This window comes from Symphodus melops (assembly GCF_947650265.1).
Source record: "Symphodus melops genome assembly, chromosome: 13".
NCBI lineage: Eukaryota > Metazoa > Chordata > Actinopteri > Labriformes > Labridae > Symphodus > Symphodus melops.
Genome location: NC_136703.1, coordinates 11,053,612 through 11,072,981, shown reverse-complemented (window position 1 = coordinate 11,072,981; position 19,370 = coordinate 11,053,612). Strand labels below are relative to the sequence as shown.

General features: G+C 44.0%; 1 protein-coding gene across 1 annotated transcript in view; it reads right to left on the bottom strand.

The window, feature by feature from the left end:
- LOC306833866 (N-terminal EF-hand calcium-binding protein 1-like) overlaps positions 1-19,370 on the bottom strand; it is a 32,982-nt gene extending 13,612 nt beyond the window's left edge. The window contains exons 1-2 of the mRNA XM_079359473.1: positions 19,049-19,370; positions 3,558-3,582 (exon numbers count right to left, since the gene is read on the bottom strand). Coding sequence (XP_079215599.1) covers positions 3,558-3,582; positions 19,049-19,165 — 142 coding nt within the window. The 5' untranslated portion in view covers positions 19,166-19,370. The remainder of the gene's footprint in view (positions 1-3,557; positions 3,583-19,048) is intronic.

Here is a 19,370-nt window from a genome sequence, read left to right as displayed (position 1 = left end):
TTGAGGAATTTACAATGCAATACATTTTAACAACATCCAGCGAAATGAAAGCTAGCTGTCTGCAACCATTTTTCCATTTCAAGCTGCAGACATTATGAACATCGCTACATCTGGTAAGATTGTCTACAATCCTCTCTACTACAGCCCTGAATTAAGTTTTAATCAAAAAGTGTTGGAGACAGAAAGCTCACAACTGTCTAAGTAGTGTCCAGTGTTGTTGTTGCTCCTTTTTGTACTCAATTCATCTCTTTCATTCAGCATCTCCCTCCATCCCAGTTTTCTAGCCCAATACAGTTTCAGCAGCTTTTTGTTTATGAATCATTAAGGCAGTTTTTCCTTGCCACTGTAACTTTGCTAAACATTGCTTAGTGCTGTGCTCATGATGGATTAATATTTAGTCTTAGTAAAAAGTGTAACAGAGACTAAGGTCTAGAGCAGCTCTTTTTGAAAAGTGTCTTAAGATAAAACTTGTTATGAATTGGTGCTATAAAATTAAAGATTGATTGATAAAGAGAAGAACTCAAAAGAATGTCATCCACCTTAAATTCATTAAAATTGTTGTCCAACAAAATGTATGAAAGAAAAAATTGACAACAAATTTGGAAATAAATATAGTGAGAGAACACAATATAAGGTTATAAAACTGTTGTGTTAAGGCAGGGAGTCAGGGACCAATCAGTCGCCTGGCAAATTATATACTGCTACTGTTTATAACTTTATTTACAATTGGATTTAAACTGATGACAAATCAAAATTTGACATAGAACTAAGACTCGATTACATTCCTTTACATTCTGCATACGTCCCGTTTTTCGTATTAGAAATTAATTTCAGCATACACATGACAACATAAAGCTTTTTAAGCTTGGATTCTCGCAATTGTTTTAAATATTTTTTTTATCCTTATTACAATAGCACAGAGGAATAGGAGTTAAGTAGGTTGGTAGCCAGCACTCATTATGTGGCAAATCTGCAGTGCTCAAAGCGATCATGGCAACCCACTCAGAGCTGATAGGTAGGAGGTACTTTCCTTCTCGGGTACACAACGAGTTTGTGAAGATGGGAAGCCAGCAGAGCTTGGCTGCATATTAAAGATAACTACCACCAACAAGCATACAGGGTTTTCTCATTTTGCTTATCTTCCCTCTTCCACGAGAGAGAGGGAAAAAAAGCCTGGTGTGAGGGCTGGAGGGTGGTTGGTGAAAAATGGAACGAGTGAAACAGATAACAAACTAGTGCTGTTTTTTTAGACACTTAAGGCCAGATTTACTAAAGGTTTGCGTGTATTAAAACGTGTGCAAACTTGATACCACCATCAAAAAATGTGCTATCTGATTTACTAACAGCGTGCAGTGAGGATTGCGTCTTTCATATGAGCAAAACAACACATACTGTTCATTTAGTACGTTTGCCTTAATGAATATGCAAAATGAGGCGTTTCTGCCCAAGTGCGCAAAATACTGGGAGGAGAACATGCAATGAAGTTAAGTTAGTACACGCAATGTGATTTACCAAGCCAGGCAAAAATTGCGGTGGTTGTGACGGTGTTTGAATTTAACACCTTTAAAAAGAACGTGCTAATCCAAGAGCCCCAGTGTTATGCACTGCAGGCTGCAGTTAGGAGGAGACATACGCACAATAAAAGACGTGTTAACATGTTTAAATGACAGAAAAATAAATGGTATGTATTTATTTGTATCTTGCTTCAATAATAGTTTAAAAGAAACGCCATGATTAAACTGTAACTGAACATTCACAGCGTCTGCATGCTAAAGAATTTCAACATTGACATGTCGTCCTATTTCCCTCTTTTCGCCAACATTACATTCTAAACTGGGCATTTCATTTTCTCGGGTTACGCATCTCTGGTGTGTTCCGGAGCGCTTCTCCAGAGCGCGCTTGTCTCTTCACTCTACAGCCCCCTCCCCTGCTGCTGCACTGTGGGACGCTTGAATGCGGGGCTCATCATGCTTGTACCCCCAACTTCAGTACCTGTTGCCATGAGATTTATGTCCGATCAGACACAGCGCTGACCAGCTTCTGCTGCGCAACGATGGCCCGAGTGGCACACACACTTGAGCACCAGTGCCAGAGAGGACCGTGTTTGATTTAAAAAGGTTTTCTGATAAGCCACTTTTTCCTTTTGTTGTATTCACATTTATATGCTATTACTTGAAAATACTTGACGTTCATTTGCCTCTAACTAATATCTATTTTGTGCATGCAGTCGTCCAGCTTTCCGTCCAAACTCTCTGTGACGTAAACCAGTAGAACGCGCAAAAGCCTGACAGAAATACTACCGCCTCCACAAGGTTTGCACCTGACATCATTCACGCAAATGTTCTTAGTAAATCACCCGCAAAACGCCCACAAGCCAAATGTGCAAACTTTTGCGGTGAACACGCAATTTAGTACTCTTTAATTGAGATCTTAGTAAATCTGGCCCTGAATTTCCAGCTAATCCATACAGCGATCTTCTGAAACACAACCTGGAATACTGTAAACCGTTCACCCTTCTTTCTACTTTCTACCGTTTCTTCACAACTGATAGACTCTCTGAGGGCTCCTTTATTATTCACAAACTGAAGTGGGTTTTTTTGGTAACTAAATATCTCCACAAGAGCTGTGGGGCAACTCCTGCTCATGGCGGCACATGTTGTGTCATTAATCATGCTCTTACATAACACATCCGCCATCCTCCTAAGGAAATTGATCAGTTTGTGAATACACTATATGCATTCCTCACTAGCCTCTCTTGCAACCCATCAAAAGGAATTGCAGATCATATATAGACACTTCAACAGATTTGACAATTCCAAGATAGCACAAAAATATATGTGCACATGTGCTTGACCTTGGTTACTTTAGTCTTTTCTACAACGAGCTGTCACAGACCGCAGTGAAACAGAAATAAAGCTTTCACCTGGGTCACATAAATCAACTCAGAGTCATCATTCTGAACAAATCTATCAAAGCGGTGCCCTTTTTTCCTAGTGCATCCTAATTTTGTGTTCAATTTGCTTCTTCAATGAGTTTTTCATTGAGTTTAATGAGCTGTGCCATGTGTAGTGGCACTCCGTCTCTTCTTCGTCCTCTGAACCACCTGTTTGGAGTCAACTCACAGTATTTGCAACAAGAGCGAAAAAAAGAGGACAACTTTCCTTCGTTTCAAAAGGTTTACTGAAAAAATTTCAAAGTAAAATAAAGATTTAACAGAAGGTCTAACGGTCAAAAAATTTAAACTCCAGTTGCCATTAATATTTGACTCCAACTGCTTACGCTACATCCGTCACATTTAATTACGCAGTGATGTCATGACCGAAACATTCATAAACATAAAAAAATAACCTTTTCTTCATTTATAATGACTAAATTATGCCTTTTATAACTATTTTAAACATTGTGAATTAACATGAAATTACTGAAAACCAGATTTTATCATTTTTAACTAGATATTTGGAATAAATCAATCTAACTAGATATTTGGAATCAATCTTTGGAATCAATGCATATTGGCTCTTACACCATCTACTAATCTGCATATTTTGCTAACTCACCATTTTTGTCTGCCCGACGGAATATCTGCAAGAGAAGAGAAAACCATGTTGAAGGTTTAGGGTTAAGGAACACAGCACAAATAACAAACAGCAGAAAAATAATTTAAAATGTACGTGTGATATTTAAAGCATTTTTTTCATGTGGGACATTTCTTTAAGTTGAACATGAAATGCAATAGAATTACAAATATTGTTTTAATATTTAAAAAGAAGTAATGCAGTTTATTTGAATTCAGCTATCCATAGAAGCACAGAATTTTCCTCTTGCTTGTAGCAAAGTACAGTAGGACGCAGGGCCGTAGCCAGGATTTTTGAAATACCGAGGTCAACATTCGGCAAACATTTATTTTAGGTAAAACTGTTTGCTGTGTCTTTGTATGAGTGTGTTGCTGCAATCGTAAAATAAATTTATATAAAACTGTTTAAGTATTTGAGAGTGTGTGTGTGGTGTTAAAAAAACTACCACTAAGATTATCTGTAAGTGTTTGGTATAGACTATGGTAACTGAGTGAGAGAGAGAACATAGCTGACTTTGTGGCAGGATTATTGATTGGCTTATTGCAAGTTCAGAAAATGTTGTTTGGAAACCGTAACATAGATAAACAAGCACAAATGATCGTTGATCAGGTTAAGTGTATAAAAACTAATTTCTGGGTGTGATTTTGTACCACAAAATCAGCTGACATCAACTATGTAGATCAAAGCTGGCAAAGAGCATAACTTTCTTTGAGAAAACAAAACACATTCTGGACCAAAAATCACTGTACATTACATATTTTTCACTTGTATACACAGCAAAACTTGGAGAGTTGAAATTTCAGGGTTAAACATTTCAGAGTTGATTTTAACTCCAAATGGGTTGTTTAACTCATTCTGAGTTAAATGGTGTTTAGTATTGGAATTATTTCAGTGTTGATCCATTGGTAGCTCCGCCCAGGCTTCCCGCTCATTTCACTACAAGGGTTGGAGAGAGGAGAACAGTGAAGAACATTTTGCTCCTGTGCAGTTCTACGTGGTAAGTAAAATACAGCCTAATGTAATGAAATAAAGTACATTAATTCTCTGAACTACTGTAAAATATTATATTTGTGGAGAATATGTACTGTGAAAGGCCTTGTTTATTGCCGTGAACTAAATGGCTACAGTCACATGTCACATTGAGAAGCTAATGTCAGCTAGCTGTATCTTACCGTTAGCGAACCATTAAATATCAATGAATTAAACAATCATTAACCTATCAATAAATACTAATAACTTAAACAACTTTTAAAGCTTGTAGCAATGAAAGTATGCTTTTTTGTGTCTGTTTTTGAGGTTAAGCTAATGTTGCTCCATTTTATTTTTTTACCCCCTGCACTGTCCAAACATGCAGGCACGTTTCATGTAGTTGTCCAGTGACCACCGCCAGATTTTTTTTTCTTATTTTAGCGTTAATTAAGCCGATGCGATTAATCTAATGATAATTATGGCAATATGTTTTTTCTCAATATATATACAAATGTTTTCAGTGAAATTTGATAAATTAAACATGTAATTACAACACCCAAACAAAGGCTAATGCGCCTAAACGGTAGTTGCCACCCGACATTAAAGACTTAGACTAAGAGTAGAAGAAAAACGATGACACAGACAATAATGCCGCGCACCTCCAAGATTGTGTACCAACGTATAACCCTGAAGTGGAATTAGTCTTTGATAACAGGGCATTCTCTTCTTCCAAAATGATAAGTAATATGTCTCATATTTGACACTTTGGTGGACTTTTATTTTGAAACTACACATCAGAATGTCTTCATGGGTCAAACCATGGGGTCGTGTACTATAACCCTGAAGTGGAATTAGTCTGTGATAACAGGGCGTGTCCTTTTAAAATTAAATCCAAAATCATACGCAATATGTCTCATATTTGACACTTTGACGGGTTTTGAATTGAGTCGAAAATCAAATGTAATATGTATCATGTTTGACAATTTGACAGGCTTTTATTTTGAAACTACACGTCAGAATGTCTTGATACCTATTGGATCACACCATGGGGTCGTGTACTATAACCCTGAAGTTGAATTAGTCTGTGATAACAGGGCCTTTCCTTTTGAATTGAGTCGAAAATCATAGTAAAATGTATCATGTTTGACAATTTGATGGGCTTTTATTTTGAAACCACACATTAGAATGTCTTGATACTTATTGGGTCACACCATGGGGTCGTGTACCATAGACATGTAGACGCCTCATAGACTGACGCTGTCTATTGGAGCTGACGTGCAGCGTGGCCGCCATCTTGGATGGGTCTCTGTTCCGCCCGCTCTGCTCTGAATTTCCCTCGGGATCAATAAAGTATCTATCTATCTATCTATCTATCTATCTATCTATCTATCTATCTATCTATCTATCTATCTATCTATCTATCTATCTATCTATCTATCTATCTATCTATCTATCTATCTATCTATCTATCTATCTATCTATCTATCTATCTATCTATCTATCTATCTATCTATCTATCATTTCTATTGAGGAGGGTCTATCTTCAATTACAATCATCATCATTTTCACACAGTTTGGTTTGTTACAAACAGCATAAATGTAGTTATGATACAAGACATTTGACACGTTGAAAAATATGTGTTTTCATGCCAAAAGACTTTGTATTATGCTCTAACAAAGACATGTCTAAGACGGCTATGGCAGTCAATACCTGTGCGCCGACGCGAGTGGCCGCACATTCAGTCCCTGTCGTACTCGTCTTGATATGTTATTAGTCTGTTTTTGCTCTGTGCCAACTTCTACTTTTATAGTTTTTATAGTACACTTACAGTGTATAACTTTATATATCCTATGGATACTTTTTCGTGTTTTCGGGAAAATAGCAGCGGAAAACTTAATTCAAGGGAGAAGCTGCTCTCACTCCAGACAGTGGGACAAGCCGGCATTGTTCACCCGATACCTGAGGAGCTGAGACGGCGGTACAGTGGCTGCAGAGCTGGCACTAAGCTAAAAGCTAGGTTAGCGGCTAAGCGATGGATGCACAAGCCCTCGGTTCCAGTGATAGGGCCTTTCTCAGTTCCCTTATTTGCACCGAGTGTCCTCCGAGTTGTCTCCTCCACTTGCGTCTTAGTCCCGCCCACCAGAGATGCACGGAGGAAACGAAGCCGAGGAGAGAGGACCGAGGAAATCAGCTTTAAGACACCTGAGACGTCGTTTCCTCGACAGCGTCACATGACGCAACATCAGCTGATCACGTTCAGCTGTCAATCAGCCGAACAGCTGTTTATGTCCACACAAACAGCTGTTTATGTCCACACAAACACGCACTGTATTATTTCTAATCAAACACACACAGTTACAGTGTTTAGTGTCTTTACCTGAAGAACAACCTGCAGTCTACTCATAACCAAAAGGACAGTTTCTACTGACTAAAAGATTTTGAATTGTCTACAATTATTGATTATTATTAAACAGTTTGGACTGAACCTAGCCTGTATTTAGACAACCAACTCTGTATTTTATAAACACAGATATTTATGTGTCAGGATACTGAAAATGATTGATTAGAATCTAAATGATGAAACGTTCAGAAGATAAATAAGTGAGAATATAAAACGGACTCCTCTTCGTCACACTCTTTTTAATCCCAGCTCATCACAGAGCGACTCTTTACAAACTCACTGATGTTCATCATCTGTTTAAATGTCCGACGCTCCGTTTCGCGTCTTTTTAATGTCCGTCTTTTCTCCCGTATTAAACTCTGCTCATGTTGAGAAGTTTCACTGAACTCTGATCCCGTGCAGCGTCCAATCAATGAGTGATATACGAGAAGGGGGCGTGTCTGTCAGTGAGAAGACTTCCGTGAAGTCAGCTCTCGTGTCTCCTCGGTCATCGCTCCTCGGATCAGCCTCCTCTCTCCTCGTTCCTCTCTCCTCCGTTCGCTATTAGAGCTTTGGGACGATCCTCAACATAGCGGCTTTGGAACTACTTCCGGTTCGGCCGAGGACCGAGGACCGAGGAGACTGCAAATAAGAAAAGTTAGACGTACCCATAGTTATGGGGAACGTAAACTGTCTAACCAAACAAGACAGACGAGCTGGCTGCTCTTGTGAGGAACAACCGGACATTTAGAGTGTGCAGTTTAATGTGCCTCACAGAAACCTGGCTGACGTGGATCTACCGGGCTTCACTACAGTGAAAGCGGACAGAGACACTAAACGCAGCGGCAAACGGAAAGGAGGAGGACTTGCGCCGTTTATTAACACCAGATGGTGCCAAAATGGGCATGTTACTGTGAAGGAGGCATCGTGCAGCAAAGACATCGAGCTGCTGGCGGTCGGTCTCCGTCCATATTACATGCCCAGGGAGTTCTCCCACGCCATTGTTGTTGTTGTTTACATTCCTCCGCGAGCGCACGTTGAGACTGCGTGTGACGTCATCCAGTCGAACATCTCAAGATTACAAACACTGCACCCTGATGCTTTCATTGCCATCTCAGGGGACTTTAACCATGTTCCATTGAACTCTACACTACCGGACTTTCACCAGTTTGTAAACTGTCCCACCAGGAAGAACAGGACAATAGACCTGCTCTATGCAAACGTGAAGGACGCCTCCACCGCCACCCCCTACCACTTCTGAGGAAGTCTGATCACAACCTGGTCCTACTCAAACCACAGTACAAGACAAAGATCCAGAGACAACCGGTAGCGACACGCACCTTCAAAAAGTGGTCTCGTGAGGCAGAGAAGGCTCTCAGAGACTGTTTTGAGACCACTGACTGGAGTGCCCTGCACTGTCTCTACACATGGTGAGAACATTGAGGGGGTCACACATTGCACAACTGACTACATGAACTTCTGTATGGACGTTGTGGTTCCCACTAAAACTGTGCGCTGCTTCCCAAACAACAAGCCCTGGATTACCAGCGATGTCAAGGAGATCCTCAACAGGAAGAAAAGGGCATTCAAGGAGGGAGACCAGGCAGAGCTGAAGCGTGTGCAGGGGGAACTCAAGGTCAGACTCCGAGAGGAGGAGTATAGAAGAAAGGTAGAGCAGAAGCTGCAGAAGAACAACATGAGGGAGGTCTGGGAGGGCATGAAAACCATCACAGGCTGTAAGAAGAAAAACAACAATGCAGAAGACGGGGACCCTGAGAGAACAAACCAGCTCAACTTGTTTTTTAACAGGTTTGACTGCCCCATCGCTGCAGACAGTGCCTGTCCCCCCAGCACCCCTCTACACACCCCCTCCCTCTCTCTCACCCCCCCCTCCCCAACACCTCCACTAGGACAAACACAACATCCCAGGACTGCGCAACCCCCTCCATCTCCAGAGACATCATCCCCCCTCCCCTCCACCATCACTAGACAGTGCCTGTCCCCCCAGCACCCCTCTACACACACCCTCCCTCCCTCTTACTCCCCCCAACACTCCCACCAGGACAAACACAATCTCCAGAGACAATTCACCCCCCCCACCATCACCAGGGACCAGGTGAGCCAGGAGCTGAAAAGACTCCGCCCCAGGAAGGCAGCAGGCCCAGACAAGGTGTGTCCCAGGATGCTAAAGACCTGCTCTGCTGAGCTGGGGGAGCCGCTTCAGCACGTCTTCAACATGAGCCTGCGGCTTGGGAAGGTTCCTGTGCTCTGGAGACTTCGTGCCTCCCCAAGAAGAAAAACCCCAGTGAGCCAGGCGACTTCAGACCAATTGCTCTGACATCCCACGTTATGAAGACCTTTGAACGGCTGCTGCTCCAACATCTCAGACCCCAGGTCCAACACGCACAGGATCCCCTGCAGTTTGCATACCAGGCGAAGGTGGGCGTGGACGATGCCATCCTCTATCTTCTACACAGGGCTTACTCTCATCTGGACAAAGAATCATGTTCTTTGATTTCTCAAAGCGCCTTCGACACCATCCATCCCCTCCTACTGAGAGACAAGCTGACCGAGATGAGGGTGGACTCGCACCTGGTGAGGTGGATCACTGACTACCTCACAGAGAGACCACAGTACGTCAGACTGAAGGACTGCACATCTGACACTGTGGTCAGCAGCACCGGAGCACCACAGGGGACTGTGCTCTCCCCCGTCCTGTTCACCCTGTATACCTCTGACTTCCAGTATAACTTGGAGCTCTGCCACATGCAGAAATACTCGGACGACACTGCGATAGTTGGTTGTGTCAGGGATGGACAGGAGGAGGAGTACAGGAGCCTGATTGAGGACTTTGTGACATGGTGCAGTCCCAACCATCTGCAGCTAAACACCTCCAAGACCAAGGAGATGGTGGTGGACTTCCGAAGGAACAAACCACATCTAAAACCTGTTTCCATCGGGGGGTTGACGTGGAGGTGATCAGGACCTACACGTATCTGGGGCTGCAACTAGATGACAAGCTGGACTGGTCGCCTAACATGGACACTACCTGCAGTTAGGGATGCAGATTAAGTGCAGATTGGGCCATTAAAATGCTCAGCAACATAAAGGAGCAGTGATTAGCATTAAGTATCCAAAACAATAAGGTGAAAATAGGAGTGAGTAGGGTGATTGTCATTGAAGTATCCAACTATTAAGGAGCAGATTAGCATTAAGCGTCAAAGACAATAGAGTGAAACTTGACCTAATTAGGGTGATCATGTCAACCATTACAGATGTAGCATAACAATACAGTAGGATGAAACCAGACATAATTAGGGTGATTATCATTAAAGTGACCAGTGCTCAGTAAGGTGACTATCTATATGCATTAAAGTGTCCAACTGGAGGCTGACTCTGAGGTCAGCAGTGCAGATGAGGAGTGAGAAAAAAGTGACAGTGAAGTGTTGTACAGTCTTATGGCCAGGGGGACAAAAGAGTTCTTGAGTCTGTCCGTGGAGCACGACTGTGACAGCAGCCTATCACTGAACATGCTCCTCTGCCCGGTGAAGGTGCTGTGCAGAGGGTGGTGTGTGTTGTCCATGATGGAGAGTATTTTGTCCAGAGTCCTCCTCTCTACCACTGTCACCAGTGAGTCCAGCTCTGTACCCACCACAGAGCCAGCCCCCATCACCAGTCTGTCCAGGCGTGCTGCGTCCCTCTTCTTGCAGTTTCCTCCCCAGCTCACCACTGTGTAGAAGAGGACACTGACTGACACCACAGACTGGTAGAACATCTGCAGCAGCTTTTTGCAGATGTTGAAGGACCCCAGCCTTCTCAGGAAGTACAGACGGCTCTGTCCCTTCCTGTCTGCATTGACTGTTTAATAACTGTACTCACACCTCTGGCCTAGTGTCATTCCTCTGTACAAACACCACTGTATATGCACAAACAACACTAGTTTCTAGAAGGTCAGCACTTTTTGTTTCTAAGGCTCTTTAACTGTTTACAGGTATCTTTTAATCAGCACATGTTTTCTCTCCTTCACAGGTTATGTACATTTATGCTATATAAGTTTAAGTCTAATGCTAACTGCACAGGTTCAATCTGTAATTATGTTTACTCTTGTTAAAAAGTGAATGAAACAAAAACAGGTCTTCGCCTCTTACATTAGCCAGTGAGAAAATGTTTAAACAGTCACTTCTGCAATGTGGTTTTCACTTTGGGAGTAGCTGCACATTATTCTTCTCTATAATTTTTCCCCAGTCATGCTGCAGTCTGGAGGAGCATCTCCACAACTAGCAGAGTCATCATCCATACATCCTCGCTGTTGGACGTCAGAAGAGCAAGATTGACAACTTCTACATCGCCATGGATAAGCATCTCATTCCATGCCAGGCAAACCGCTCCCTTGGAGCATTTGATGAACTTTTCAAAGGACATTTTGTGTTCATCTTGTCTTATGATGCAGCATTGGTGAATTTCTACACATTCTTGCAGACAACATTGTATAACATTGATGTGGGGAAAATGAAGGAGTCACCCAGAGTGAGAGAGTTGAGAGCCAGACTGCTTAACCAGTTATTACAACTCTCATTCTTCGAGTAAAAGGCTGAAACAATGTTGAGCTGTTTCATGTGCCAGAAACAGTATGCTGACAGTCAGCTGCTGATTTCACATTTAAGGGTTGAACACGGTTACTACCCTGGACCTAAGTTCAAACTGTTTTGTTCTCAGGAAAATTGCAGGTGTCAGTTCCTTACTTATGCAGGCTTTCGAAAGCACCTTAATACTGTGCATAGCACTGTTCAGCAAAATGCTCAAACATGTTCCTCCAGTGAACCAGTTGAAAGTTCAGGTCAGGCGCAAAGTAGTGACAAAATTAATCCCCTTAATCAATGTAGCCCATCCAGTCTTTTTCCTGAGAGCAATGATTCAGGACTTCATAAAGATCTAACCAAAGCCTAGGCGACGGGTCAGACTAAAAGCAGTTCATAAACCCCTATGATGAAAAATACAACTAGGACCGTGACGTTGCCCGGCATGGCGGAGCCGGGGCCCCACCCTGGAGATAGGCCTGGGGTTGGGGCCCGCAGGAGAGCGCCTGGTGGCCGGGCCTTTGCCCGCGGGGCCCGGCCGGGTTCAGCCCGAAAGGACGACACGGGCCCGTCCTCCTGTGGACCCACCATCCACAGAGGAAGCCGTAGGGGTTGGGTGCAAAGTGGATCGGGCGGCAGTCGACGGCGGGGGCCTCGGCGACCCGAACCCCGGACGCAGCTTCTGGCGCTTGGGACGTGGAACGTCACCTCACTGGGGGGGAAGGAGCCTGAGCTTGTGCAGGAGGTTGAGAGGTACCGGCTAGATATAGTCGGGCTGACCTCCACGCACTGCTTGGACTCTGGAACCCAGCTCCTCGAGAGGGGCTGGACTCTCTACTTCTCTGGAGTTGCCCGCGGTGAGAGGCGGCGGGCTGGTGTGGGCTTGCTCATAGCCCCACAGCTCAGCCGCCAGGTGTTGGAGTTCACCCTGGTGAACGAGAGGGTCGTGTCCCTACGCCTTCGGGTAGGGGACAGGTCTCTAACGGTCGTTTCGGCCTACGGCCCGAACGGCAGTGCGGAGTACCCGGCCTTCTTGGAGTCCCTGGGAGGGGTGCTGGACAGTGCTCCAACTGGGGGACTGGGGGACTTCAATGCTCACATGGGCAACGACAGTGAGATCTGGAGTGGGGTGATTGGGATGAACGGCCTCCCTGATCTGAACCAGAGTGGTGTTCTGTTATTGGACTTGGATATGGATCACCTGTGCTAGTCACAGTTTGTCCATAACAAACACCATGTTCGAGCACAGGGATGTCCATAAGTGCACGTGGCACCAGGCCGGAGGTCGATGATAGACTTTGTGGTCATGTCATCTGACCTCCGGCCGTGTGTCTCGGACACTCGGGTGAAGAGAGGGGCTGAGCTGTCAACTGATCACCACCTGGTGGTGAGTTGGATGCGCTGGCAGGGGAGGAAGCCGGTCAGACTCGGCAGGCCCAAACGTGTAGTGAGGGTCTGCTGGGAACGTCTGGCTGAACCCTCTGTTAGCGAGGTCTTCAACTCCCACCTTCGGACGAGCTTTTCACAGATCCCGGGGGAGGCTGGGGACATTGAGTCCGAGTGGACCATGTTCTCCACCTCCATTGTCAAAGCAGCTGCTCTGAGCTGTGGTCGCAGGGTCTCTGGTGCCTGTTGTGGCGGCAATCCCAGAACCCGGTGGTGGACACCGGAAGTAAGGGAGGCCGTCAAGCTGAAGAAGGAGTCCTATCGGGCGCTGCTAGCGCATAGGACTCCTGAGGCAGCTGACGGGTACCAGCAGGCCAGGCGTTCCGCAGCCCGGGCGGTCGTGGAGGCAAAAACTCGGGCCTGGGAGGAGTTCGGGGAGGCCATGGAGGAGGACTTTCGGTTGGCCTCGAGGAAATTCTGGCAAACCGTCCGTCGCCTCAGGAGGGAGAAGCAGTGCTTCACCAACACTGTTTACAGTGGAGGTGGGGAGCTGCTGACCTCAACAGGGGATGTAGTCGGACAGTGGAAGGAATACTTCGAGGATCTCCTCAATCCCACCGTCACGTCTTCCACTGAGGAAGCAGAGGCTGAGTGCTCAGAGGTGGATTCATTCATCACCCAAGCCGAAGTCACCAAGGTAGTTGGCAAGCTCCTTGGTGGCAAGGCTCCTGGGGTGGATGAGATTCGCCCTGAGTACCTTAAGTCTCTGGATGTGCAGGGGCTGTCATGGTTGACACGTCTCTGTAACATCGCGTGGAGGTCGGGGACAGTGCCTCTGGACTGGCAGACCGGGGTGGTGGTCCCTCTTTTCAAGAAGGGGGACCGGAGGGTGTGTTCCAACTACCGGGGAATCACACTCCTCAGCCTCCCTGGGAAAGTCTATTCCAGGGTACTGGAGAGGAGGATCCGGCTGTTAGTCGAACCTCGGATTCAAGAGGAACAATGCGGTTTTCGTCCTGGCCGTGGAACACTGGACCAGTTCTACACTCTCCAGTGGGTGCTCGAGGGTTCATGGGAGTTTGCCCAACCAGTCCACATGTGCTTTGTGGATTTGGAGAAGGCATTCGACCGTGTCCCTCGCGGCGCCCTGTGGGGGGTGCTCTGTGAGTATGGGGTTCGGAGCCCTTTGCTAAGGGCGGTTCGGTCCTTGTACGACCGGAGCAGGAGTATGGTTCGCATTGCCGGTAGTAAGTCGGACCTGTTCCCGGTGCGCGTTGGCCTCCGGCAGGGCTGCCCTTTGTCACCGGTTCTGTTCATTACTTTTATGGACAGAATTTCTAGGCGCAGCCAGGGGCCGGAGGGGGTCCGGTTCGGGGACCACAGGATCTCGTCTCTGCTTTTTGCGGATGATGTGGTCTTGTTGGCTCCATCGAACCCGGACCTGGGGCGGTTCGCTACCGAGTGTGAGGCGGCTGGGATGAGGATCAGCACCTCTAAATCTGAGGCCATGGTTCTCGACCGGAAAAAGGTGGCTTGCCCCCTTCGGGTTGGTGGGGAGTCCTTGCCCCAGGTGGAGGAGTTTAAGTATGTCTTGTTCACGAGTGGGGGGAAGATGGCGCGTGAGATCGACAGACGGATTGGTGCGGCATCTGCAGTCATGCAGTCGCTGTATCGGTCCGTCGTGGTGAAGAAGGAGCTAAGCCGAAAGGCGAAGCTCTCGATTTACCGGTCGATCTTCATTCCTACCCTCACCTATGGTCATGAGCTTTGGGTCATGACCGAAAGAACGAGATCTCGGATACAAGCGGCCGAAATGGGCTTCCTCCGTAGGGTGGCTGGGCGCACCATTAGAGATAGGATGAGGAGCTCGGTCACCAGGGAGGAGCTCGGAGTAGAGCCGTTACTCCTCCACATCGAGAGGAGTCAGTTGAGGTGGTTCGGGCATCTGGTCCGGATGCCCCCTGGACGCCTCCCTAGGGAGGTGTTCCAGGCATGTCCTTCCAGGAGGAGGCCTCGGGGTAGACCCAGGGGTAGACCCAGGACACGCTGGAGAGACTATATCTCTCGGCTGGCTTGGGAACGCCTCGGGGTCCCACCGGAAGAGTTGGAGGAGGTGTCTGGGGTGAGGGAAGTCTGGGTGTCTCTGCTTAGACTGCTGCCCCGCGACCCGGCCCCGGATAAGCGGTAGAAAATGGATGGATGGATGGATGCATTGTGGCCAAACTGCAGGGGAGTGGGATCTCAAACACTTTGGTATCCTCCAAGGAGATTTGGAGGAGCTAACAAGCGTGCTTCAATCATATGCAAAACATTGTGTTAGTTCGGCTTTCCTAAGACTGACCCCAATATATCTGTGATAAATGAATGTTTTGGGACATTTGAAAACCCATTCACAAATCTGAATACATAATGGAAAAGAAACAAATTCTTTAACCAAAAATGGGGAGAAATAACGTTGGGAGTAAGATATGATAACAGGCAGAATCAGAATCTGGTACTTTTGATCAGGTATCTATGAGGGATACCTTTATCTATATGCCAATTTTAGAAACACTGAAGTTCATGTGCAAAAATCCAGACGTGTGCCTTACGACATAAAGAGGGGAAATCTGAGCCTGACACTTTTTTGACAGAAGTTATTTTGAGACCCACCCTTTGTTCACATCTGAAAGACCTGCTTACGAATCCAAATTTACAATGATGATTTTGAAACAGCCAATCCCCTTGGTTCAATACGAGGAATTCACAAAATGGGCTGACTTTATTTTGTTGTGAGAAACTTGCCTCCTAAGTTTAACTCAGCTTTAATGAATATTCATTTGGTGTCACTTTTTCACACACAAGAGCTAGAAAAGTATGGTTTTGATTGTTTTTGACTTGAACCGTTGATAAATGATGTGAAAAAACTGGAAAGCCAAGGGATAAGTCTTCCATTTTCTGATGAGCCTGTACATGGTACAATTTCACAGGTCACTGGAGATAATCTCGGTATCCATGCAATTCTCGGTTTCAATGAGTCATTCAGTAGCCGTAATTTCTGCCGCCTTTGTTTGATTGAGGAAAGTGATTGTCAAACCGTTTTCAGTGAGGATGATCCTCACTTATTCGAGGAAAAGATGTGTTTCAAATGCATTGCCAGGCTGTACAAGAAAACCCAGAACTGAGATCATTGTATGGTTTAAAAAAGAATTCGACACTTAAAGTACTTTCATGTTTGTAATAACTACTCATGTGATATCATGCATGATCTTCTTGAGGGTGTGACTCAGTATGAGATCAAATTTCTGTTCGGATACCTCAAACAACACATCTCAGAACAAGACTTGCTTTCTAAGATTTTTAGAAAGAAAAAAACGTCCTACAAAGATCATCTAGGATAGCGCTGGCAATGGCATTGGTTTGAATTTTATCCAGACGTTTTGTCTTGTGAAAAACATCCCACTGCTGTTTGGCGACATTATCCCTGCAGGAAACTGTTGTTACGGTTGTTGCTTCAAATAATGAACTTAGTTTTTTCACCTTCTTCCACTCAAGGTATGACAGTTTATCTGATGCATTTGATTGTTGAACACCACAAACTATTCAAGCACTTGTATCCACACAAAAACTTAGTATCTAAGCATCATTTGCATCATCTGAACTTTTTGCTAATACCATAACTATTGTTTGGAAGTTTGGGGCAAATCTTATAAAGGCAACTTACAACCATTATGCATACTAAGAAAGAGAGCAATGAGGATGGTACAATACACAAGAAAGAACACAAGAACACACTGCTTTTAAAGTCACATGCATTGAAATATATAGATGTTAATTATAAGGGTAAAATATGTTTTATTTGTTGTTAGTCCTTTTACACTGTTACTTGTTTGTTTGTTTGTTTTTTGTTGCTTTTTTAAAGGGGACATATTATCCCCTTTCTCCAACTTTTTAAACAGTCCCTTGTGCTCTAAATGCAACATCTGTGTTGTGCTTTGGTCCAAATATCACATGAATTAGACACCAGAGGAGGATTGTGACACTGCAGAAACCAGCTCTCTCAAAATGCTCCGTTTTGGTTTGTGTGTCTCTTTAAATGCAATGAGACCCCCTGACTTTTACCAGTAGACATCACTCCTCTGTAGAGACAATAAAGATGGCGGACCTGCACAAAAGTTTAGCTCTAGACTGGAAGTGGAGATTTTCTTACCAGAATCCAGCTTGTGATGTCACAAACTGATTTGAAACCAAATTTGAAAACGGAGCACTTTTCTCTGTGTTGTAAGACTCAAGCAGACCACAAAGGACTGGATGTTTTAATTTCAATTTTGTGCATCAACAGACTTACCCAAATAAATGTTCAAAAACACTGTAAAAGTGGATTTATTATAATATATACCCTTTCATTTTTGGTTTGAAATAAATCTTTCATTCATTAATTTATTAAAAAAGCTTACTTTAATCATTTAAATAATAATTTATATCAATATGTTTTAAAGGCTATGCATTGAAGGGGCTAACCAATTTAGAACAACTGCGATGAAATGAACCCGGTAGATGCTCTGTCACTGTCATATCTCCCTAGCTTTTATCAGTGGAGATGGGCATCAATCTAAAAAAACACCAGAGGAAGCAAACTGGCAAATGTAAAATCTGGAAGTTGATTAAACTATTTTCATCCCACACAGTGAATGAAGATCTACTGAAAGCAGCATTAGCTGCAATGATGATGTTCGGTAGTAATTTCCCTCTCAGTTAGTCCCTGGGGTCTGGGCGCAATAAAGCTACAGCAGGAGGAGAATCTGACACCGTCTAAACATCTATTCAACCTGGCTGGGTATGACATACTTCCTATCAGTCTCTGGAGAAAGTAATTTTCTCAAAAAGAACAGCATGAAAGTATGTGAAGGCTCAGAGCTTTTGCACAACTGTGAGTCTGTTGGATCAAATAAAGTGAGTCCTTCAACGTGTCCAATGAAGACAGAAAAAACAGACCTTGTTTAGAAAGAAAGATTTAAAACAGAATCATGCTCAAGCTAAATTACTGTAGGTGTGTTTAGAGAAGGAAAAGCACCTAAGACAATATTAAGTAGAATATCGCAAATAAAAGTGTAAAAAATTTGATTTTGCAGGCTTGAAAAAAAGTTTAACCTGGTTTAGTCATGCAGCTTTAACAAAATATATGACCATTATCTTGCCACTGTATAAGGTTTAGTGAAGAAAAATAGCAAGATTAAAGAGGGAAAACAGCCATAGGATCCAAAACTAAGCAATATTTTTTAGATTTAATACTTAATGTACATTGTACTGACATCTTGTTATGGAGGGATCATGTGTTGTTATATTTTTTTCTATTACACATTTTTGTAACAAAAACTGATACACAGCTGAGTTGGAGCTCCATGTGAATCATATTCTGTCTGCAAGCAATATCCTCATAAAATAATTTAAAAAAATGTACAAGCTTACATTTGACTGTTAGTGCTCTTTCAAAATGTAGCCAATCTTTATTTGTATAGCTGATGTAGATTGTGCTCAAATCGTTTCCCAGATTTTACATACATCTACCAGTTTGCTTCCTCTGGTGTTTGTAAGATTGATGCAATATCTCCAATGATGCACGCTAGGGAAATATGACAGTGACGGAGCATCTTCCGGTTTCATTTAATCACCAGTTATTCTATATTGGTTAGCCCCTTCACTGCATTATCTCAAGACACTTTACAAAAAGCAGGTAAAGGATCTTACTCTTTGTCTATCTATTTTAGTCTTCAACCAATGTCATTGGCTCTATGAGCTCATTAAAGGGGAGAGAAATAACATGTACACATGTAAATACTTAGATTGCAATGCTTTAGAGGTTAAAAGGTTAAATAAATGCAAACGTGACCCTATTAAGGCATCCATTGTGTTGTTAACGCACTAAAGGACATGCAGTCACTGTTCTTACATAACATGCATCAACCACATGTGAATGAGAACATAAGCTCATGGTGAACCAGAGGAGTATAATCACAGTTGAGGACTGAAATTGTGCCTTTTTAACTGTGGTGAACGCAACAAAAAACGTCTACTCATTCATATACCAAGGGTACTGGTACATAATTAACCAAAAACAAGAATAGGTAGGGTTTTTGATACAATAACACCGTCTTAAAATGACAAAATAGGTTCTACTTACATCCTGAACCAGAGAGATGCCTTGGTTCTTCTTGTAGTCCAGCTCCTGCTGCTTTCTCAGGTGTTCTTGTTTGGTCGATTGAAGACACATGGTAATCATCTCTGTGCAGGCCAGCATCTTGTCGATATTATTTACCTCCCTTTACAAAAAAGGACAGTTCTTGTTTGTTATTTGCGATGCGGTTGTCCTTTTCAGGATGTGCGGTGAATAGTGATTATTGCGTTTCTGTGATCCGGTCAGGATGATGATGATAGACACTGCCTGCTACAGCTGCTGCTTCGGCCGCTGCTGCCCGTCGCCTGTACGTATACAGCAGGGAAAA